Source organism: Durio zibethinus, chromosome 6, assembly GCF_047325235.1.
Source record: "Durio zibethinus cultivar Kanyao isolate XHJ-2024 chromosome 6, ASM4732523v1, whole genome shotgun sequence".
Taxonomy (NCBI): domain Eukaryota; kingdom Viridiplantae; phylum Streptophyta; class Magnoliopsida; order Malvales; family Malvaceae; genus Durio; species Durio zibethinus.
In genome coordinates, this window is record NC_143167.1 from 3157011 (window position 1) to 3181187 (window position 24177).

Consider the following 24177-nt stretch of genomic DNA (forward strand, 5'->3'; position numbering starts at 1 on the left):
TAAATGTAATATGTTGATTGTTTTCACTTAAGTTGAGATCTTTTTTATCGATAATTTTGTTATGGTAATTTGAGTTCGAGTTTGTGACTTCTTTTTGGGAACTTTTATTGATGTTGGTTAAATTTTCTTTATAACATAAGAGTTTGTTTTTTACTAATATACTCTTCAAAAAAAAAGTTTTTGAATATAGGGTTAAGAAAAATTTTACACAAATGAATGATATGGAATACTAGTTTTAAGAAATTTATTGTGATGGTTAACAAATATTTTCTCGTAACTTTGCTTGATAATTAATAATCCTAATGTGTTTGATGAGTCATAAACAATTAATTCATGAACCACATTAATAATCATAACTTGTATATCATAGGTTTTCATCTTTATTTCTAATAAAATATTATTTAAATGGGTTTTTGAAAATTTTAAAACTTTACAAAAAATTTGGTCTCTTATAAGATATAAAAAACATGTAGTATCGATTAGAAAATTAAAGTATTTAAAACACAAATAACTTAATTGAAATAGTTAATAGAATAAAAATGGTATATGCATTAATACATAATAATTACTCTACTTTTATTCCTTTCGAAAATATATATGTTATTTTGTTGAAGGTCAAAGATAAAAAAAATTCAATCTTATCGGTTAAATTATAATTTTATAATAAAAAAGTTAAATTTGCATATAAAATTATTAGGTTTATATATCATTAGATTTAATTTTTTTAGAATACTATTACACATATATTTACTACTCATATTATTAAAATTAGATTTTTAGCTAAATATATGATAATGGGAATATAAATTTTTGTTAATAGTATAGTGTTTTTAAAATAAACATGCTAATTTTTTGTAAGTAATAATAGTATTTGTAAGAAAAAATATAAAACAATTGCTTGCCCCATGTATAACATGAGTTTAAAATTAATATTGATTAATCATTCTATCTAATTAAGAAGCCTAATGGGTTTGTGACACTCATCAACTTTTTTTTATTCATGGAAAGAAAATTTGAACATGTTCTTTCAATAAAAGTAGCATATATCGATGGATCAATTGACTGAGCCAAATGTCGACCAATTTTTAAACGTAAATAATAATAATGTAATTTGATTTCATCCACGGTATACGTATGATTTTACCAAATTCATAATAGTTTTGTCAAGGAGTCTCTTTTTAACAAGTTTCCAAGGGTGGTGTTTTTGCTGGTATACATACCTTAAGGTTTTAATATGAGTTCTGTCATCTGTATCAATTAAATTCGAGGGGACAGACTTATGTTGACAATCTGTAATTGTTTTGTGGTACACTGGCAAGTGACACTCCTTTTCCGATGCTGTTCTTTGCTTGGATGGCCTTGTCTTTACTTGGTAATTGATATTATAGGGTGACAAGATACGGAGACGTGACGAGTGGTCCAAGTGGATTCCAGCTAGTTCGAAGACAACATTGTCATCAGAACCTCAGGCAACTCAGTACCAACTTGAAGAGAATGCCACTGATTCATGTGGAAATGGTGATGTGAATGAAGATAATTGAAGGAACACTTCTGAAGAAAATGATAAATTTACATTGCATGGTGGGAGCTTGGAGCGTGTTTCAGCTGTGGCCAATCCTATGGAAGTAACACGTAAAAATAACAGAAAACATGCAGTTGCGCAAGTTCTATTAAATTGTGAGAAATGAGCATTCTATGGTGGAAATGAACAGCAAATTAATTGCTGATTCCCACATTAAATTCTAAGATGTCGAACAGTTACAAAGAGTTGAGTCTGTAAGGTTTACTGACAATAAAGCTGAAAGTATGGAATTATTATCAGATGTAACAATACAAAATGTTGCTGACGTATCAAATGATTTCGCACACACATTTATGCTTGATGAAGAGCTAGAGCTCGAGCAAAAAGCACTAAAGAATCTTTCAGCACTTAAAAGGTACTAGATTGTTTTTGTATTTAATTCGTTTGAGCTAGGGAAATTTCGACTTTCTGTTTAAAGGCAAGTTTTAAACACCTAGATGCTAATAACCTTCCCTTCAATTCTGAATGGCATTTTTTGTTCAGAATGGATGATGAAGATGACGAGATGGTTATCAACGATCAGGATGTTCAGAGACTTGTGATTGTTACCCAGGTAATGTGGTACTGCTTTGTATGAATTCTCTTTTTGCGTTGTTAATTGTTATTGTTATACTTCATGTTTAAAGATTGGGTCGTTGCAATAGCTTCAAGGGATCTTCTAACTTCTAAGTTTATGTATTTACTTGCTAATTCAAGATAGTTGGTCTGATATCATGACATTCCAATAGTATCATATTGATTGTCTGATGTCATGAGAAAATGATAAGAATGTCAGACTTTACTTTGAAATGAATGGAAATACAATTCAAAAAGAATATATATATATATATATATATATATATATATATATAATACCCCATCTAAATCTGTTATTTCGTAGACATCACATTTATGAAGCATGTACGTGCATAATGTAATACTTCCATGTTGTGCAGTTGAAGCAATGTAAACTTATTCAAGAGGGCAGTGTTCTTTCCCAATTGCAAATAGAAAGATAACCATTTTCTTCACATCAGCAATAATTTCGAATTTAGAGACATTAAGATAGGACATTCTGGCCCACTACTCTTGCATCTCTTTTCTTCCAATTTCTTCTGATATTCTTATTTTTTATTGAGACTGGTATGTTCTCTCTCGGTTTTTAGGTTACGCCGTGATCACGCATTTTGTTTGGATCATGTTTTACTCATATTAAACACTCGAATGTTTCTGTTTTTCTTCTGATGGCACGTACTTATTTCTTCTGATGTGCAGAATAGTGGGACAGGTGACGGACCAAAAGCTGGTGCGAAAGATTCAAAGTCCATATCCAGTGAGCTTGCTGTTGTGATAAATGATGGTCTTTACTTCCATGAACAGGTCAAGGGACAAGCTTTTCTAATTTACTTAAAACTGTGTTATGGTACATATTTATAAGTTGCGTCTTTTTCTGTAATCTAATTACTTGCTGGTGACCGTTATGAACAGGAGCTGAAAATTAAACGATTTAGTCGTAGAAAGAATAACTCTATTTATGAGAATAAAGATGGAAATCCAAGGTCTCCAAGGAGTGCATCGGGAGTATCAAATTCGAAGATAGGTGAAAACGCCGCGGGGAGCAGTAGTCTTGTGGAGTCTGGAGGAAAAAGTTCCTGAAGGAAGCAAAATAAAGGTTTCTCAAGGCAACATTCATTCCAGAAGCAGAGAATTTTCTCCAGCAACTTAAAGAATCATGGAACCAGTCACAACTCAATTTCAATAATATCAGAAAGTCCACCAAGTAATTCGGTTGGATATTTCTTTGGTTCTACTCCTCCAGATAGTTATGGGTTAGTTCTAAGTGATCGTTTCCTCATTTTAAATATCATGAGTAACTGAGGTTCTTTTGGCTTGTTTTCTAATAGTAGAACTTTTTCTTGCTTTTGAGTGCAAGAATACAGATTACTGCCGGTTTCAAATATACATGAAACCTAATTTATTTGACTAGACTTTAAGGTTTTCCGTAGTTAATGGATGTCTAAGCATTTTTTACAGCTCTAGGCCGCCTTCCAAGTTGAGCTGTTCACCACATGGAACTCTTTCTAGCAGTCCACCAGTTGGTTCCTTGCCAAAGTCATTTCCACCTTTTCAGCATCCAAGTCATCAGCGGTTAGAAGAAAATGATTTCAAGCAACAGAAGTAAGGGATGGTGGATTTTTTCTCTAATATATGTATGTATTTTTGTATACTTTTGCACAGTTCCACATATAACTTCATGACATCGTCAGATTTTTGTTGTACCTAAAACAGACTTTCTTTGTGGTCTGTGCTAGAGCCCTTCTGCATGTACTTGTACTTGCTCAGAGAGGTATATAGGGATGGAGAGAATGAGAATGAGCACTTGAAAAGCAGAGTTGGCTAATTCAGTTGTTTTTACATTCAGTTACTTAAAGTTTCATAAGCGCTGCCTGAGTGACAGGAAGAAGTTGGGAATTGGTTGCAGTGAGGTGGACTTTCTTTCAGAACTTTCTAAGTTATTAAATAACTGTTTTACATGAAATGAAAGATCAACTATTGCACAACTAACTTCTATTGTTTAATTGATTCTCATGTCTAGGTAAGTTCTACTAAAAGTATTTACTCTTGTACCTCTTTTTGAATTTTGTCTTTGTTTTGTATTAGTACTCAGTCATCTTAGTCACACAAGAAATAGGTTGTGTGGTGTGCTTTCATCTTTTACCTCCCCATTATGTCATTTGTAAGTGAAGAAAATTGAATATAGTTTAAAGTATTACCGTCAAAATTCTGTTGTCTGCATAGATCTTTATGTATTTTAAAAAACTGAATGGTCTTTCTTCTGCTTCCCATCTGTTTGCGGATGTTTCTTTGTTCTCTGTTGCTAACCATTATAAACCCAGCAAATGTACGTCACCTGAGCATTTGCATATTTTTTTTTCGAAATATAAAGGTTTCCTTTGCATGCATTTTCACTAGATGTATGGAAATAGAACTTTTTTCCTGGTGGCCCCTGGTTTTGCATGCAGGAAATGAATTCACTGTACAGGTTTTGGTGATATTTCCTTAGGGATATCTCTGTCCCTACTCCCTTCTATGTATAGTGAGTTCCGGAAACTTGCTCTTGAAGGTTAATTACGATTATGGGATAGAGTGTCTTTTCAGGTTTTATAGGTAACATTGATAATTATGCCCACTTTTATGGCTTTTTGAAGCACCTCTGAAGTATTGACTATGCTTTTGTTTCGCCCCTTTTTTGTTCAGTATGTTTTCTTTGCAGCAAATTATTTTCTCCTTACTAGAAGAGGGGGTTTAGCTTCTTCTTTCTTGTCTATACTAATTAAGTTCATCCTTTTTCCAGTTATGGTTTGGAGAAGAAAGTGTCTTTTTAGTACTTGAAGAAGAATTTAGAAAGAAAGAATTTTTTTTTTTTTTTTTTTTTGCAGATTTTGGATTTGACGAGAATCTCTATAGTGTTCTGGAGGTGAATAAAACCAGCTATCAGAAATGTAATGAGAAAGATTTCATGACAAGTATAACAAGAGGTGGGTGAGATGTGTTTGAAATGAAAGAAGCAAGGCCATAATACTTCATCAGTGGCAGAGGCTTCTGCTTTCAAGGAGTGAAAGTTGGTGTCCATGTTGAAGATATAACATCAGCTCCGGCACCCTCTCTCCAGGGAAAAGCAGTTCTTCATCAAATTCTTGGAGCCAAAATTTTCTGCCGATGCTGGCGACTACAGTGTTGTTGATCTTTCTTTCCAATTACTAATATCAGTCAGATGAAATGGAATATCTTTCCAAAGACTTCTGGTCCGAGGAGAATCAAACAAAACAATAATGAAAATGACCTTTATCCCAAAAACTTTCCATTACAGATATCATTGTGAATTACAGGTGCCGGACGTCTAATTTCATACCAAAACAGATTTCAAACTGTCGTGGGAGAAAGTGGAAATAACATTCAAGCCATGTTCTTCTATATCAGCTAAATTCTTCCTATTTTTTTCCAACATTCTGCAAACGTTTGATTTTTAACAACAGCAGGTGTTCTAGAATCAAAATAAACAGTCACACAAGATTCACCAAACGGATCTGTTTGGAAACATTAAGTGTGATTATCGACCATTCCAATTTTGTGAGATAGTTGTAGTCTGGTCATGTTAAAATCTGCTCATAACTGGCGCCAAGTTTCTTGCTTCAAACTTTAGAGTTCTGTGATTATAGATACATACGAATTTGAAATGCATGTGGTGGTAGTGCATCAGCCTTATTATCAAGAAAGACCAGTGCATTAGCCTCGTTATCAAGAAAGACTAAGTTTTGGTGGGAGAAAGAGTGGTGAAAATGAAGGGTTTGAAGATAATACTTGCCTGCCCGGTGCTGCTGATGGTAACAGTTCTGAACACAAAGAGCAGGCAGCCAGTTCCACACAGGGTTGGAGGAGGAATATTTACTTGGAAACCAAATGTTCACTTCACTGATTGGGCAATTCGTCAGCAGTCCTACGTGGGTGACTGCCCCTGTAAGTTCTATCATTGTGATTCAACCTTTATCTTCCTGGAAAGCCCTTCATTTTTCTCTTTTTTTTTTTTTCCATTCCTTCTTATACTTCCGCATCTTTGATTTTTTTTTCTTTTTCTTCCAATGATTACAAATGTTGAACTGCATTGACAAAACTGAATTTCATATTTAGTTTGTGTATATTTTGGATTCAACAAGCAGCTATATACAGTTGTACAAATGAACAGGACAAGCTATTACAATTGCATTGACGAAATCTTCATCAACAACATTACGGTGGGAGTAGGGATGCGTTCAATCTCAGAGGCAAAACATTTTACTTCATAAGCTGCCGAGGCTACCGCCTTAAAGGAATGAAAGTTGCCTAATTTCCAAGAATCCCCAACTTTTCCACTGACTGCATCAAACCATTCTGGAAAGTTGATCTGCTTGTTATGGTTGCCATGGTTTTGAAATGGATACTCCTTTGAAATATTGCTGTTTCTTTTTTCCTTGGTACATGAAACAGTGGAGATTCGTTTTTAACTGGAAGTATTGTCTATAAATTTTTGCATGCTATTTTTTTTCCTACCAAAACCAACAAACTCTTTCCTGAAAAATTAAATAAGCTAGAAATATAACTCATTCTTGCCACAGAAAAGCATTACATTATATAATAGAGAAGTAATATCGAAATGGTATAGTTTTCTAAGCATCACAAACCAACAAAAGTAGTTACTCAGAAGCCACATCTAACTGGTTAAGTAACTGATACCCAAGCCCAACAGTAAATAAGAGCACAGAGCAAAGGGCAGTGGTGTAACCACTTCTCTAAACCAAACAGGAAATAGCCACTGTGAATTACCTAGTCAAGCATTCATATCTTTAGATACGTTAGGGGCTAAGCATCCAAAAAGTTTATAATCAAAATGGATGATGATTCAGAGAACAGCACATCATCATCAGAACAAGTCTGCGATAGCCCTACCTCTAAAGGTTAAATATACTTAAAAAGAGTTTCCGATCAGTTGTTGGTAAAACCAAAAGCCTATAGAAAACATGGTCCAAAGGTCTCAGCAAAAGAACATAGAATCGGAGACATTCTTGTTCAACCACGGCAGCTGCGGAACAGGTACGGCTCCAGGAGCAGTCACCCCACCATGGCTTGAGGATGTCTCAGAAGCCTCATCAAACTTCAGGAAAGTCCCCAACTGCGAAGCTGCCAAATGCGCATAGCGGATAGGAGCAACTGCAATCCAAAGTAAGATTGAAACAAACACCTTTAAGAAATGGAAATACAGAATCAAGCAAAAAACGACAAACTATTCTCTGGAGATCATGTGGGAAAATCATTAGGTAAACCAAATTAACTTGGCGTTTGAGAAAAAGCATATCATAAACACTAGGGAAGCAGCTCAACCAGAATACTTACCTACTGATATGGCAGTGGTATTTCTTTGATAACTGCATTAGAAAGAGATTACAAGGAATGCAACAGTGATTACAGCTTAAAACATTTATGAAGAAATTACAACACATGATTATACACTTACACATATGATAGAGAATGGACAAGTTCCTGCAGATCGTCGACCGAACATCCAATCTCATTTAAGAGAACATGATAATGGGTAGGCCTTGTGGTTCCCTGAACAGCGAACACAAATTATAAAAACAAACCAACATTACAATAAAAGATGAAGGGCTATACCCATGAGACACAGCAAAAGCATCGAGCACAACTTGGATGAGGAAACCAACCACAAGAGGAACTTCAATCTCAGTTGTAAATTTTCTTTCACAACAGAACATACATGACAGCCTTAAAATACAAACAATGAATTCTGGATAGAGAAGGCAAGTACAAATGTAGTTGGCAATATCTTGACCAATTAAGCGAGACAAAATTGCAAAATCAACAACCATTGATCAACTGAAACAAAATTCTAGAAAAACTTACAACCATTCCAGCATGTGCACATAGATAAAAGTCATTGTTTTGTGGATGACAAATTGTGTTGTCTATCACAGTTCCTGCATAATAATAATAATCATAATAAAAAAAAAAGATCGATTTTAACAACTATAACAGAGGTACCAGATGACATGCATCAAATAATGAGTGAGCCTCACCTGGTAGAACATTATCAGGAGATCCCTGCTGGAAAAACCTTGTATGATGACTTTTTTGTGCTACAATGACCACAAACTTGGGGTTCCAATTCTCATCAAGAAACTTGCAAGCCTATAAAGTAAACGTTAACCAGAGATGTTTTGTCCCAGGCACTATCATCTTAAGGCTGATTTATAACTAGCACAATTTTCTCACTTTTTTTGCATGAATAACTAAAAAAGAAATGCACAATTTTCAGTTCCCATGATTGAAAGGCACTACTGCATACCTCAATAATTTGACCCAGTTCAGTGTTCAAAACATGATTGAACTGTGACTCGCTAACCCCATCCCTGAGTTGAACCAAGAATAATGAGCAAGTAAGCAATATTGCATTAGCATCCGAAAAAAGTGTAACGGAAAGATCAGCAAAATAACCACAAACTAGATTACAAGAAATATGTAAAGAAATATGAATGTTAGTTAGGGCATTAGGGGGGATTTACATCATTTTAAGTCATATAGCCAGAGCAGAAAATGAGGATAATAGAAAAGGCTAAAAAATGAGAATGTTCTGAAGCATTTCAAACAGCAGGCAGAAAGGAACAAGCTAGGTTGATTAAAAGTTTAAAGGACAACTTGTACAATCTGTTAGCAGCATGAAGAGACTAACCATATCAAGTATACTTGAATATCAATACGGCATTTCTCAAGTAAAAAAGATGATTTCAAAGAGTAAATACACCCATTACTTGAAGTCAATACAAATAGAGTTTGCAACGCAGAGACGAAGCCGTGGCAATTAAGAACTAGCAAAACCAAATTTTGCATCCCTGAGTTCCCAAATAATGTGTTCTTTCAAAATGTATGATTTAGAATATTTTTGTTATATAGAATGAACGTGAGAAACAGCAAAATGTAAAATAAGAAACCTGAATATGATGATTTGAAGAGGCTTTCTCTGTCCTGAGCTTGTATAAAAGTCCAAGACAGCCTGCCTGATAACAAAGAATATACGTTAGGTACACAAACTATAAACATTATTCTCTCAAAAGTTGAAATACTACGGCATAAATGATTACCAGCAGAATAACATATTCTTATTACAACCCACCCCCATTGACGCCCCAAGCAAGAGGAGAGAAACAATAATAAGAATATAAAAAATCAATTTTCAGCAAATAACTTGTCCCTTTTTTTGGATAAACGATGTCCTTATTTTGGACAATACTTGTCCCTTCGTTAGTCAAATAACTTTAAGATTGAAACGTACCTCATAAGACCTCCATCCACCTGGTCAGACACTCGTTTGAATAGTGAATCTATCATTCCAACCTTGGGTGACTGTGTCCGAACAGATTCCCTATAACGGGAGATCGAAGGCCACTGCCTGGAGTTAACCACCTACAATTAAATACAACTAAAAAATCTCACAAAATTTGAATTACAGACAGACTGCCAATTCACATCTCTATAACTGCTTGCAATTGATGGAAACTCAAGAAACCCAATGATAAGGAATAAGATCATCCCTACCGCAGCTATTGACGGGACATCAGAGTGCCCAGGAGAGCCATGTGACACACTCATGCCAAGGATCATAGTTGGAACCCTTGAAACAACGGGGAATGAAAGTGTTTGTTCAATTTGTAACATTGAATTCAGTCCTCCGAGCTGTGAGCAGATTATGATATTAGCAGGTTTAATTATAAATAGAACAATAACCCTACAGGTTTAACTACAGAAGATTAGAACTGCAACCAGAGGAATGGCTTAAGTTAAAAAAAAAAAAAAAAATTCATTGGACGGAAGCAGACCTTTGCATTGATCTTGAGAAGCAGATTCGTAAGGTACTTGTCATTGAACCTAGTTGGAGCCATACACTGAGTGACAATGCCAAAGTGACCAAGATTCTTTCGCTTCCATGGACCTTAGAAAATTCATTGAACTTACTACGTAAGCAAACGACTTGAAGAAAAACGTGCATAGACAATGTATGAACAGATGAGTTTGTGCACACCATAAAGACCAGAATTTTTCCTATCAGGCAGCAGACAAAGAAGGAACCGCGGAGTTTTATGAGGAAGTTTAGATTTTAGCTCATCAAACATCTTCTCCACTCTACCCACAGGAGAAAGACGTCTGATCTCATTCATCTCTGTGAACACACCTAATGGACTATCTACACGCTGAAAAAGAGACATGGAAAAGAACTTTAGCCAACAAGTTGAATTCTATAACTTTGTATGTGCTGATTGACAATACCAAGACAACCAGAACAATAATTAGACAACAAACTTACAATTCCTTTCATTTCCCCGCATCTCATCAGATCCCGCACAAGTTTATTTACGTCACAACGTGCCGAGAAGTTAACAACACCCCAATCTTCAATCCTAGTTGGCTCCACAAATCTCTATGAAAGCATAACTGAACTGTTGAGAAACAAGAGATGAAGCATATATAAGATAGAAGGCTGCAAAAGCAAAGAAGCTCTTGACCTTATTGTTAAAATTCCATCGCCCATTCCATGGCAAGAAAGGCTCACCATCGCCCACTCTTATCTGTCATCAAAAGATAATGTCAATTGGCATGTAGATCTAAAAGAAGGATCATTAAAATAACCCTCAAAAACCAACATGCATGTACAACATATCAAAGAAACAAACAAAATTCAGAGAGACTAATATCATTAACCTACCAACGGAGCTGGCAGAATACGGCCTTCCACTTGGATGAAATTAGAGCTGATAGAAACACCACATGAACGGAGCATTGGTTCAGCACCATAATTACTGTTATGCAAAGCCTGCACAAAAATTTGCAACACTCATAAGTTGTAGAACAAGTGAAATGTTGAGAGTCAAAAGCATATAATAGACCTACATTAGTCAAGACACTCAGTCTTTCTTGAGGCTTCTGCCTTGATTTTTCTACCAGCGAAGCTCTTTGGAAAGTGGATAGCGCTTTGGTGTAGCGTTGCAAGGACACCAAAGTGCACAGCTATGGCATTGCAACAGGTGAACAGCAAATCATAGACAAGAATTAGTTGCTAAGCATATATCATGTAACAAAACAAAACCACAAGCACCCATTCACCTCCATAGGAACATATGTTGGCCGCTTTGGCATGCCAACATTAATGCATGGCAAATCTGCAGAATAATCCAACTGTATCTTGCAATGGGTGACAAAATATTCATAAACAGTAATCTCCACAGTCTCAGCTTCACGATTCTCATTCGTCATACTTTTCTGCTTCCATGAGAACCTGCATCATGGACACAGTACACAACAAATAAAAAATAGTAACTTTAAACTGAAGTATTACACAACATGCTAGTAGGAAAAGCTCAAAGTTAAATATTAGCCAATTTAGCACAAATCAAAGAAAAAGCACTATTGTGAGACCAGGAAACCATACATCTGATCTTTGCAGTAAAGGTCACTCAATCCGGTAATCTTGTACTCCAGATTGGATGGTCTGACTTTTACCCTCAGATTTTTAAGCACTCGTTTAGCCTATTCAGGGTTTCAAGCAATTGCGGTTTAGTAATTAATAATTGATGCAAAGAACTCTAATTCACTTGGCTAAAAAATGTCGTTATTGATAACCTTGTTCCAGTCCAGGTAGTGAGGATCTCTCATATTCTGATTGTCAAGTAAAAAATCCAATACTGGACCAGGTCGAATTATCATTGTATTTGATACATCTGAAACACAAAGCGAAACAGTAATTAAACAAACAATACCAAGCACACAAATGCAAAAGTGACGAGAGATATGGTTCCGACCAATATTCAGTGAAAGGCCTCCTTGAGTAGCTCTGAAACTTGAACGGAATCCCCTGCATCCTAGGACACCACCGCCAATGTTTGTATAATTATTTTCATCATCTTGGAAAAAAGATTGGCGAACGGGTAGGCATCCCCTATGAAAGTCATTGTGATGTCAGAATAAATATAATATCCAGGATCAAAACCTACAAGTGGAGAAAAGAATATGCAGGCACATATTTTAACTCACCGTTTTGCAGCATGCTGCCGTAAAATGATATCCAGCACCCTCAGGGCTTGTTGTGAGTTTTCTGATTCCTGTCCATACAGAGCATTTTGAATGGCTTGCATGGGAATCTTTGCGGCAAAGCTAATCTCCACGTTAAAAGTCTTTGACTGATGCATACGTCTTACTATCTTCCTTCCACGCTCTTTTGGGCTTTCATAGCCATCAGCGCTTGCATTCCTATTGTTTCTATACATAAAAAATTAATGACAATGAATGGGAGCAGCATAAATACTTCAAATCAATCTAAAGTTCACGTCAACCTGTTGGATGTAACGTCCTCAAGTACAACAGGAAACTCAAGCTTGGTACTTGGGAGAGGACCAACAGTAAATAAACTCTTCTCCCCATCATATGCAAAGTCCTTTCCAGCCACCTCATTGCTGTAGGTCTCATACAACTTATCTATCACCTTTCTTCCAACACGCTTCCCATCCACTGGGCGACCATCTTCGTAAGAAAGAGAAACCTGTTGATCCAAAATGCAAAAGAAGAAGAAACTTGCATCAATAATTTCTATTTACCAAGGAGAAAAAAAAGAGAAGCAGAGCGAAGTAAGCAATTACGTACACTGTAATGGAAGAAATGTCCATCAACACTTCCAACATTCACTTTGAAGTGATTTGTGAGAATAGATATCTTCTGCCCTTTAGATCCAAAACCTTTCCTGGCCATTGGGACACGTACAACCTTCTTTGCAGGTTCAGATTCTGATTCGTTTGGTACCGCATTGCGCGGCAAAGGCAGGGGAGGAGGAAGAGTGCCTGTTGCCCCACTTCCCTCATCCTCAGACGAGTCCATTTCCTAACCAAGAAAATTTTTCTTGCATGAAAGAAAAATAAAATATAGTAAGCACTTAAGATTAGCTACAAGACAGATTCCCTAAAAAGTAGCTAATAGTATCATTTCATGGATAAAAAGATTAGCTATAACCAGGCAGAAAAAATTAATTCTTACTTTTAACTTGATAAATTAGTTATTATCAACAAAACAGAGAAAACTAAAAACAATTATCCTTGACATATCACAATTTTAAAACTCTCCTTGTATATAATTTCGTATCTAGTTCACTTAAATTAGATAGTGTTTATTTATATATATATATATATATATATATGGTTTTTCTTTATAAGATTGTATTTTTTCTAACTTTAAATATCCTAAGAGAAATCAACAAAGATATATCTTTTTTTTTTAGAGAAATATAAATATAGAGGTTTAAAGAATTCAGTAAATAGAATAATAGCTTAAAAATTAGATTGAAGATTTTTGTATCCGTATCGTGTAAATTTTAAATTTCATTTATCTATAAAAAATTATGTGTTACAATTAATATGAATAAAAAAAATATGAAATATATATTTTTAATTTTATATATAATTATTATTAAAATTATAAACTACTTTTGTGTTATTTATTAATATTGTGCTTCGTGTTTCATTTATTTGTATAATGTTTATGTTATATTTTCGTGTGATATATTATCTTAACAAAGTAAAAACAAGAAAATAAGATTTTTTTTTTCTACCAACATATTCAAAATGAGATTCCTTTTTTTTAACAATATGCTCATTCGACAAAAAGGGAAACAAAGTCAATATGCTCATACGTCAAAAAAAACCAAAGTCAAAGCACCAAAACTATATAATATTTAAAAATGAGATTTTTTTTTTCTCACAAAATGCTTAAAGAACCACATGCATGCACATGAAAGACGTGTTTACAAAGGATACAAATATTACCTAAAAAGCCGAGGATCTGTAGAAAAAAAATAAAAAAGCGTATGTTGATGAATGCTGGAACTTCCACAAGAAAAAAAAAATATAGAGAAATAAGCACAAATGGTAAAATAAAAGAAAAAGAAACCCTTCAGAGTACCAAAAAAAAAGGAACCTTTGAGAATATGAGCTTGAACCCAGAGGTACCAAGGCCGGCTATGCACTAAAAAGGTTAACATGGAGAGGCAAAAAGGTGCTGCTTTTAGCATAAAAGTCAAAACTTTAACCAAATATATTGCATCATTTAAGGGGTAGAACGAAAATATACCAGAAAGCAAATACCTTTAACACATCAAGAGACAGTAAAAGACTATAGCTACAGAGGAAGAGTACATGAAGCGACAAAAAGCTTGTAAACGGAGTTAAAAATACCAACTGAAGCAAAAATGTACAGCTTTCTAATGGCTTGATGATAAGATGACAAAAAAGAAACCTTTTTTACTATAAAAGAACTGAATAATAAAATAAAATAACAAGGTTACGAAAGGTATATGTCTTTAAAAATAGAAAAGTGCTCTGCACTAACGAAAAACTACAGTTTTCAAAAATAGAAAAAAAAAAAAAAAAAACAGCTAAAAAGGTGCAAACTTGAAGCGTTTATTGAAAAACTAGAAACAAAATATGGCAACGAGCACAGATCATACTCAGAAAAGAAGAAAACCCTTGAAAAACCCACCCACTGAAGCGGCATTGCAATGAACAACGTTTAAAATTTTTCAAGAACAAAGGAGCTTTCAAAAATACCTCAAAAAACCAGTAAAAAAAGTCCAAAGATGAAAAACACAAGAGAAAAACACTGAAACCAAACAGGTTTCAGAGAAAAAAAAATACCTGAAATTTGGAGAACAAATGAAAGATAGAAACCCTAAAACTCAAAGAGACTCTCAAATACAAATCTCCTCTTATCGTTTTTTTTCTCTCGCGGAAAAAGCTATAAAGAGAGTGAAATGAACCTCCAAGGACCACCCGCCTTTGTCTTTGCCTTAATTTATATCCTTTGCATCGCGACTTACACGATTATGCTGCTTTACCACATCTGCACCGTCCACCTGCTCAATAATTTATTCATAATATGCATGAAAAGTTTTTGAATGATTAAGGTTTTTTCAATAATTATATAAGTGTTTATATTGATGCATCGTTAATATATAAATTTAATACATTATCAGTAATTAAATGATATTATTAATAAGATGAAGAAAATAATATCACCTCATTAATGTATAATTTTTTTTTTAAATTAATTTTTATATATTTATTTTAAAATTTGATATTTACTCATTAATAAAATGATTTCATTTGATTTAGTGACTATATATAAAATTTATACACTGATTATGTGTCAAATAAAAACTCATTATATAAACCTAAGATATAGGAATGGTACCAAATATATTAAAAAAGTCATTACTTTTTTATTAAAGATACCTAAAACTTTTCTAAAATAAAATGTTTGAACTAAGACAAATTAATTTTACTATCCTATAGTCGCATAGCAATAATCATTCATTAAAAAATTATTAATTGGCATAATTAATCATTTTACATAGTTATATAAAAGTTAAAATCTTTGGCAAAAATAAAATATTCAATATAGATGACTTATATTATTGACATATATGTACAATCTTAAAAAGTTATCATGTGTCATATAATAATGAATTTTATTTTATTTGATGCATTTTTAATTTGAAAATAAATTGATTATATATTTTTATTATTTATCTTAAATCATTCTTAACTAAAATTCTAATTGGATGGTTCTAGGTTAATTGAAATCTCAAAATTATGAATTTATCTACTTTAAACGATGAGGTGTGCTAAAAGAAGTAGAAATTGGATTGGGTGGAGAAGGGTGATTTGGGTAAAAAAAAATGAAAAACGAAAAGGAAAATAGTGTGAGGATCATGTACTCACAGATATAACTGTGATGTGATTTTGCGTGACACGTATGGATAGATTAAAATATCCGAAATTAAATACCATATGAAGTAATTATATAGCTTTTTATAGGAGTAGATTTTTTATTATATTAAATTTTAAATATTTTATCAACCACTTCCAATTCAATAATTAATATTGTTTAACAAAAAAATGTTGAAAAAAATTTTATCTATCCATAAATGATTTTATCCTAAAGATTTAATTTCATAAATTCTTGTTTTGGTAGACAAATTTTTTTAAAAGTATCATAGACATCCTTTTATTTTTTTTGTAGTTATCTTTATCGCATACAATTATCAAAATCAACATATTTATAATTCTTTATTGTTAATTCTCCAATTTTTTTTTCTAATAGTGGCAATATAAATGTTAGACTTATAATTATGATACTAGATGTTACATTTCTTCAAAATAGGTAAAATAATGGTAATGTTTACAAATCGGTGAAGGGAATTAAATGGATTATTAATAGTAGTGTGAAAGAGACGTTTCAACAAATAAAACCAAAATAAATTAGGTGATGTGATTTTTTTTAAAATTTCATTTAGTTCATGCTTTTATTTTTTATTTTGATAGACCTAATTTTAACCATCATTTCCTAATTTTATATCTTTTTATCATTCATTATCCAATTCAACATTCATTTTTCATCATTCCTTGGTCTTTGTTACTTGAAGATTCTTCTTTATTAGTCAACTATTGAATTACACTTATGAACAATACAACTTATCATCTTTTAAAAATATAACATATTTGGCTACTTATCAACTTTTTAAAAATATAATTTATTGGCTTCACCTTTTAAGTTATATATATATATATATATATATATATATATCTTTAATACATTGATTTCAAAATGATTAATAGATCAAATTAATTAGAGTTAAATTTGATGTGTCAAATCAAATTTAATTTATTATACTAATTTCAAAATTTTCTCTTTCCATTTCTTCAATATAATTTAAATACACATTATATTTGACTATTCTAATAATCAATCCTAAATTACTCTTAAATTAAAATGTTATTACTCTTAATTTAGTTCTTAATTTTATTTTCATAAATGAATCATTCAAAAGTTACAAATCATTTGATAATTAATTTTCAAGACCCATATGATATAAGTAAGAGTTTTTTTTTTTTTTTTTTTTTGAGGATTCCTAAGAGATAGTTGCATCATTACTTTTTTTTTTTAATTGGTGATACTCCTTTTGTCATGGAGTAAAGATAGTCTTTTTTATTTTATGATGTTATATATAGATAGATTAAATGCACAAAAGTTAATAAAGTTTAAAATTAGATTGTTGACTATTTAAAACATAATGTTTAAAATCAATTTAAAAGTTAAAAATTTTCCATTTCCTTTTCAGTTTTCTCTCTAAAAAAACATATATATCTTTCTCACTCTAAGTTCCCAAATGAACAAAGCCAAGCTTCAAACCAAATGCAAAAATCGGTGGCCGTCTGTTGCTACCGTCATTGCACGCTGCCATTGGTCACCATTCACCGTCATTGGAATCGTTCCAAAAGATCTCCACAAGCTCATTTCGGCCTTCTCTCCCTCTTTCTAAAATTAGTTTCCTTTGAAAAGGTCCAAAACCTCTTAGATTGTAGTTGAAGCTGCGACCCCGTTCAAATTTCTTTCATTGTTCGATCAAGTTGATCTTTAGATATGCCTGTCTCCATCCCTTACTCTGTACTTTTACCATTTTCGATCTCCAAAATTTCACATCGATCGTCGCAGACCACTATTGCCGCACCTTTTTCTGTCACTGGTGTTCTCCTTGCCTATTATGGGTTCTATGATTGTATGTATCATTGCCGAATTCCTAGATGATTTTGCTTGTGTCAATGTTTAGTTTGTTTTGGTTTTGTGTTTGCTCTCCTATACTGTGGTTGGTATTATGAATATTTGCTGAAATTGTTGGCAGGTTTATGGTGGTAGGGTGGTTTTTACCCGATTTTTCTATGTGATTTCCTCTAATTTTCTCCGTGTCTTTACTTTTGCTCATTAGAATATTATTTATAGGAAAAACTAGAGGAGCTTTATCAAGATTAAAATTTTTTTAAAAAAACTAACATAACTTAATCTTAAACTGTTTCGTACGAGGATCGTCACTGAATAAGTTTTCAAATTTTTTTTTTTTAATAATCAGATAATTTCAATGTAAAAACATGATAAGAATGGTAAAATTAAATAAATTGATATAACTAAGGATAATCAACAAATAATAAAAATCACTTAAAATTAAACAAAATAATAAATAATATATATATACAGATAAATGCAGTGAAAATAAAAGGATAAAATAAATAAAAATAAGAATAAAATATAAAATTTTTCAATTAGGCTTAAATCGAGACTAAATTCGATTAGTTCGGGCTTTGGACTAAATTGGGTGTCCACAATAATCGTAATCTATATATTATAAATCTACATCTTTATTTCTATTATTTTAATTTATTTTGTATGAATCAGCTATATTAGCCTTGAATTGATCCTTATTTTAAAATGATAAAATAATAAATTAAATAAGCTTGATCAAGATTTTGAAAAAGATTTATTTAGTACATGTTTTTAAGTTTTATATTTTGGTACTAAATAAATAATATGTTTTTCAAAGTATAAATAAACCTTTCTTTGTTTTCATATTTCTCAAACCAAATCTATCTTTAAAGATTATTTATTTGAGCTTAAATGAAAGTTTAATTGTTGTTTTTAAAGTGAACTTATTCATTTTGAACTTAATATAATTTTGATAATATTTGTTTTAAGAAATAGATTAACTTAAGAAAATTGTTTTAGAAGAACAAAGTTTTCCAACATTAAACTTGTTTTTATTTTTTTGTATTAATTCACAAAGTTTTAATATTTAAATTTTATATGGTTGGAAAGCTCTTTGAGTCTACTTTCTAATTGATCAAACAAAATCAAAATCAAAATTTTTTTAGAAAATATTTTAAATTTTTACTAGACACTTTGTAGTTATGTAAAAACTTTACAATGGGTAATTTTGAAAATTCACTATAATTTGTATACAATGAATTAGGTGATGAATTTTAGATAGAAAAGCCCTTTAAGTCTAGTTTGTAAATCTTCAAACGGTTTGTGATTTGGATTTGTATAACTCAAGATATAATCAAATTAGTGAGTAGAATGCAAAACAAGAGTCAACCAGCTAGCCATGGACATGATTGATCCCCTTAAGAAGGGATCGATTGATTTTTCTTATAGAATGTAGGTTTGTGCTCGTGCATGAAAAAGGGATCAATCACCCTTTTGAACCAATCAGTCCCTTACATAAAAGGAGCATTTTTACTAGAAAAGTTGGTTTTGTAATTTTCTCACATCAATATTTGTTTATTTATACACTTTTATTGGGGTTCACTTAATTAATTAAAAAAAGTTTTACTTAAACATATTATAAAAAGTTATATTTTTTTATAAAATAGGTCTAAATGTAGGTTTTAGGAAATGTGTCGTATGTACTAAGATTTAAAATTTACATTTGTTGAATACTACTTCTTAATAATAATTGTATGAACTAATTTAATTAAATTTTTAATTCAAAATTTATATGTTTACCAAGCTCAAATATAATATAAATATATAAAAACCAAAGTTTTTGGTGAAAAGAAAAAATCCAAGGTGTCTTGCGTTTTAATATGTGGACCGTATTAAACAATTGACACCTTTTTTGTATTTAATCAATTTTATTTGATTTTATATAATTTTAAAATATTTCAATGCATTGATTATATTTATTTCTTTTTAAATTTTTAATTAACTTACCTCTTCCAGATGTATGTACAGTAAGAGCAGACTTTTAACCAATTAGTTATATATTCATATTTGATAAAGTATGGTATTCAATCGAATAATTAATTTAAGCCATGTGTAAATATAAAAAACAAAAAATTTAATTGATTTTACATTATTAAGTTAATAAAATAAATTATTTCACTCTCCATATCCAATTGCTATTATTTGACCATTATTCACTCATAATATTTATTATTTCAATATTCACTTTCATTATTTTAAGGTTACCTTTTTAATTGATCTGCAACATACATTTTGTATACATAACTTTAGGTTTTTGTTTTGATAAACCTAATTTTAACCATCATTTCCTAATTTTATATCTTTTTATCACTATTCATTATCCAATTCAACATTTATTTTGCATCATTCCTTGGTCTTTGTTACTCGAAGATTCTTCTTTATCAGTCAACTATTGATTTACTTTTATTAACATACAACTTATCAACTTTTAAAAATATAACTAATTTGGCTACTTATCAACTTTTTAAAAATATAATTTATTGGCATCACCTTTTAAGCTATGTATATATCTTTAATACATTGATTTCAAAATGATTAATAGATCAAATTAATTAAAATTAAATTTGGTTCGTCAAATCCAATTAATTTTATTATATTAATTTCAAATTTTTTCTCTTTCCATTTTCTTAAAGATATATTAAATACATATTATATTTGATTATTCTCAAAGTCAAACATAAATTACTCTCAATTTAAAATATTATTACTCTTAATTTAGTTCTTAATTTTATTTTAATAAATTAATAATTCAAAGTTACAAATCATTCAATAATTAATTCTAAGACCCATCCAATGTAAGTAGGAGTTTTTTGTTTTTTTTTTTGGAGATTCTTAAGAAATAGATTGCATCATTCTATTTTCTTCAATTGGTGATACTCTTTTTGTCATGGATTAAAGGTAGCCTTTTTTTTTTTTTATGATGTTATATATAGATAGATTAAATGCACAAAAGTTAATATAGTTAATTAGTATTAAAGTTTTTATCATTTTATATTTATCTTTATATTATTTTGGTTACTATTTTTTTTCTTTTTTGTATTAAAATATTTCGTATGCATGCTTTATCATAATCGTGTAATAATTTATTTAAAAAACATATTGAGAAGAGACTCTTTAAGTTTGGAATATACATTTTGCTTTAGAATTCAAATATTTTATGTATTATCATAATATATTATATATATATATATGAGTTTTGAATCTATTTGGTTTGATTTTTTTTACAATTGGTTATTGAATTATGCATCACTCAACCTTTTCTGAAAATCAATTATTCTAAAGTTAAGTGTTTTCTTTCTAATTACTATCTTTATTTTTTTTCAACTACTAATTGTTATCTTGATTCTTGAAAATTCAAATATATTTATAGTTATTTTAGGAACTTAGGTGTATAGATAAAAAAAAGTTGCTATCTATGTTTAAAATATATTAATATAATTTTTTATGCATAGTAGGCATGCATGCTTACATCTTCACTTCTAGCAAAATGATTTTAATTTATTTTGCATGAACAAGCTATATATGTAGCATATTTTAAATGTAATATGTTGATTGTTTTCACTTATGTTAAGATCTTTTTTGTTGATAATTTTGTTATAGTAATTTGAGTTTGAGTTTGTGACCTCCTTTTAGGAACTCTTATTGCTATTGGTTAAACTATCTTTATAATATAAGAGTTTGTTTTTTGACTAATGTACTCTTTAAAAAAAGTTTTTGATTATATGGTTAAGAAAAAATTTACACAAATGAATAATATGGAATACTAGTTTTAGGAAATTTTTTGTAAAACAAATATTTTCTCATACTTGCTTGATGATTTATAATCCTAATATGCTTGATGAGTCATAACCAATTAATTCATAAACCATTTTAACAATTATCATAATGTATAGATCAATAGATCTATCGCTAGACTTTACTTTAAAGAGTTACCACAAATCTTTTTTTTTTCAGGTGTAATTGATAACCTAATTGAATTTGTTACAGTTTAAAGAGATATCCTAAGCTTGACTAAGGTATTTTTAAAAGGTAAATTCATGTTTACAAAACCAATATTAGGTTTAGGAGTTTGAATATGTATAGGGAAGATTATAGCAACCCTACAATGTCTATCCATAGGATGGTACCAATTTGATCTCATGTTATCCAAAATCATAAAAATCTTACCAAATAATTAGTTATTGAAAATTGTCTTAAAATTACTCCAATGTGTTGGTAATAATTTTAGGACATTCCATCACCTTAACAGTATTCAATGAGACTATTTATCACACTTTGAATAGGCTTTGTGGTTGGATTGATTAATTATAAAAGCTTTTATTTATAATATGTGGGATTTTGGAGAATTTTGGTATTGAATTTTTTTTAATTCTCCAATATGTTGGTAAAATTTAGAAAGAATTTTTTACTTAGGAATTTATATAGAGATTATTATTTACAACGCTCTTAATAATTTTATCTTCGAAGATTCAAAATCTAATTTTTATAAAAAAAATACTTTATTTTTAGAAATATCTTCCAATATATTGGTAAGATTTTCTATCAAAAATTATCTTTCAATATGTTAATAAGATTTTATAAAAATTATTTCTTTTTAAAATTTTAATTTTAGTCAAATTAATAAGATTTTTCAATATGTTGGTAAAACCTTATTTAAAAAATTACAAATATTTCCATATGTTGGTAAGGTTTATTTATGCAAAATTCATTTTTTAAAAAAAATTTAACCTCCCAATATGTTAATAAGGTTTTTTTTTTTATTTCTAAAATTATTAATTATTTATTTTGAAAACCTCCAATATGTTGGTAAAATTTTTTTTATTTTTCATATTTTTATGTAACATAACAAATAAATAAAATGAAAAGTAAAAATACCAAAATAATACCAAAGAAAAGTTTTTGGCTCAGCTTTAGAATATGGCTTGGCGGCTTGGCTCTTTTTAAAAGAAAAAACCAACTCGACTTGACTGACGACTCGATTCAACAACTTGGCTAAAAACTAGACTCCAAGGATTCAAGTTTCTCACAAATGTTTGAGGTTGGATTAATGGCAAACGCACGGGTCTTAGCTATTCAAAACATAATATTTTGAGTTAATTTAAAAGTTAAAAATTTCCCATTTCCTTCTCAACTTTTTTGCCCTAGTTTTATCCTTAAAAAAATGTATCTCTCTTTCTCACTCTAAGTTCCTAGATGAACAAAGCCAAGCTTCAAGCCAAATGCAAAAAATTATGGCGTTCGTTGCTACTGCCACCACATGCTGCGTTGGCCACCATTTGCCATCACTAAATTGTTTCAAAAGATCTCTACAAGCTCTTTTCAACCTTTTCTTCCTTTTTTCTAAAATTAGTTTTTTTGAAAACATCCAAAACCACTTAGTTCTGTGGTTAAATCCATAACCTTTCCACCATCGTTCAACTTTCTTTCACTGTCCCATCAAGTCGATCTTTGGATGTGTTAGTTCTTCTCTTACTCTATACTTTTATTTTTTTTAATCTCCAAAAGCTCACCTCAACCACCATCGACCACTATTGTCACACATCTTGTGATTGGTGTTCTTTCTACCTATTATGGGTTCTATGATTGCATGTATCCTCGCTGAATTCTTTGACATTTTTGCTTGTGTTAATGCTTGGTTTGTTGTGGTTTTGTGTTTGCTCTCTTGTATTTTGGTTGGTATTGTAGGTATTTGCTAAAATTGTTGCCAGGTTTATAGTGGTAGAAAAGAGAGTCGGTGGTAGGTGGAATTAATGCTTATAAGGGCATAAAGGTCTTGGTTGAAATTGCTATGGCTTGTCGTAACCAACTTTTGTGATATGGGTTATTTTCAGTGATTCAGGGAAAGTGGTGGCAATTAGTGGTTTAATGGTTATATGTGTTGGAGGTTTGTGATTTTATTGAGGGAATTGAAGTTGAATGAAATTGATAAAGAAGGTATTTGATCAATTTTTACAATGGTGACTGTGTAAATGGTGTGTGTAGACACCTCAATTTTTTTAGAAGTCTACAAGATTAATTTTGTTAATTAAAAAAATAATAATAATGGAAAATAAAAAAAATGGTGGTTGAAGAGTTTAAGTTGGATTAAAGCTTGGAGTTAAAACTCAAAAGGGATTGAAATCCCATACGGTTTTAGGGCTCTCGAGTTTCACCCTATAAATATCCATAGATCAGAGGTAGAATGATACACAGAGAGAGAAATAAAAAAAATAGAAGAAAAAAAAGGGGGTGTTTAGAAGAGCATAAGCAATTTTAGAATTTTTAGGCATTTTTTGAAATTTTTAGCAATTTTTTTTTTGAAAATTTTTGGAAAAATCCAGATTCCCATGAAATTTTTGGCCAAACTTGAATTTTTTGGCATAATTTTCCAATTT

At 30.9% G+C, this 24177-nt stretch overlaps 1 protein-coding gene and 1 long non-coding RNA gene across 2 annotated transcripts; one reads left to right on the forward strand and one right to left on the reverse strand.

The window, feature by feature from the left end:
* The first annotated feature begins 3047 nt into the window (after nucleotides 1-3047).
* Nucleotides 3048-5396, forward strand: LOC149518345 (uncharacterized). Its single transcript, XR_016342691.1, has 3 exons — nucleotides 3048-3390; nucleotides 3596-3739; nucleotides 5002-5396. It is a non-coding gene; the product is annotated as an uncharacterized LOC149518345 (long non-coding RNA).
* A 1649-nt stretch (nucleotides 5397-7045) lies between these two features.
* LOC111284545 (protein argonaute 4-like) lies at nucleotides 7046-13089 on the reverse strand. Its single transcript, XM_089761829.1, has 22 exons — nucleotides 12803-13089; nucleotides 12496-12701; nucleotides 12197-12412; nucleotides 11965-12101; nucleotides 11786-11883; nucleotides 11595-11692; nucleotides 11270-11441; nucleotides 11057-11173; nucleotides 10872-10979; nucleotides 10672-10734; nucleotides 10473-10586; nucleotides 10191-10359; nucleotides 9988-10100; nucleotides 9707-9844; nucleotides 9444-9574; nucleotides 9103-9168; nucleotides 8460-8523; nucleotides 8191-8302; nucleotides 8018-8091; nucleotides 7611-7705; nucleotides 7490-7521; nucleotides 7046-7306 (listed from the first exon to the last, which is right to left on the reverse strand). Exons 1-22 carry the CDS (start codon nucleotides 13031-13033, stop codon nucleotides 7131-7133), a joined length of 2730 nt encoding a protein of 909 aa, XP_089617955.1. The 5' UTR covers nucleotides 13034-13089; the 3' UTR covers nucleotides 7046-7130.
* Between the last annotated feature and the right edge of the window lie 11088 nt (nucleotides 13090-24177).

Coding starts and splice junctions, on each gene's coding strand:
- LOC111284545 (XM_089761829.1), bottom strand. CDS start 13,033: ATGGACTCGTCTGAGGATGAGGGAAGTGGGGCAACAGGCACTCTTCCT. Junction 11,442..11,594: donor CTTTACTGCAAAGATCAGAT/GTATGGTTTCCT, acceptor TCCATGATGCAG/GTTCTCATGGAAGCAGAAAA. Junction 9,845..9,987: donor TTCTCAAGATCAATGCAAAG/GTCTGCTTCCGT, acceptor ATCTGCTCACAG/CTCGGAGGACTGAATTCAAT.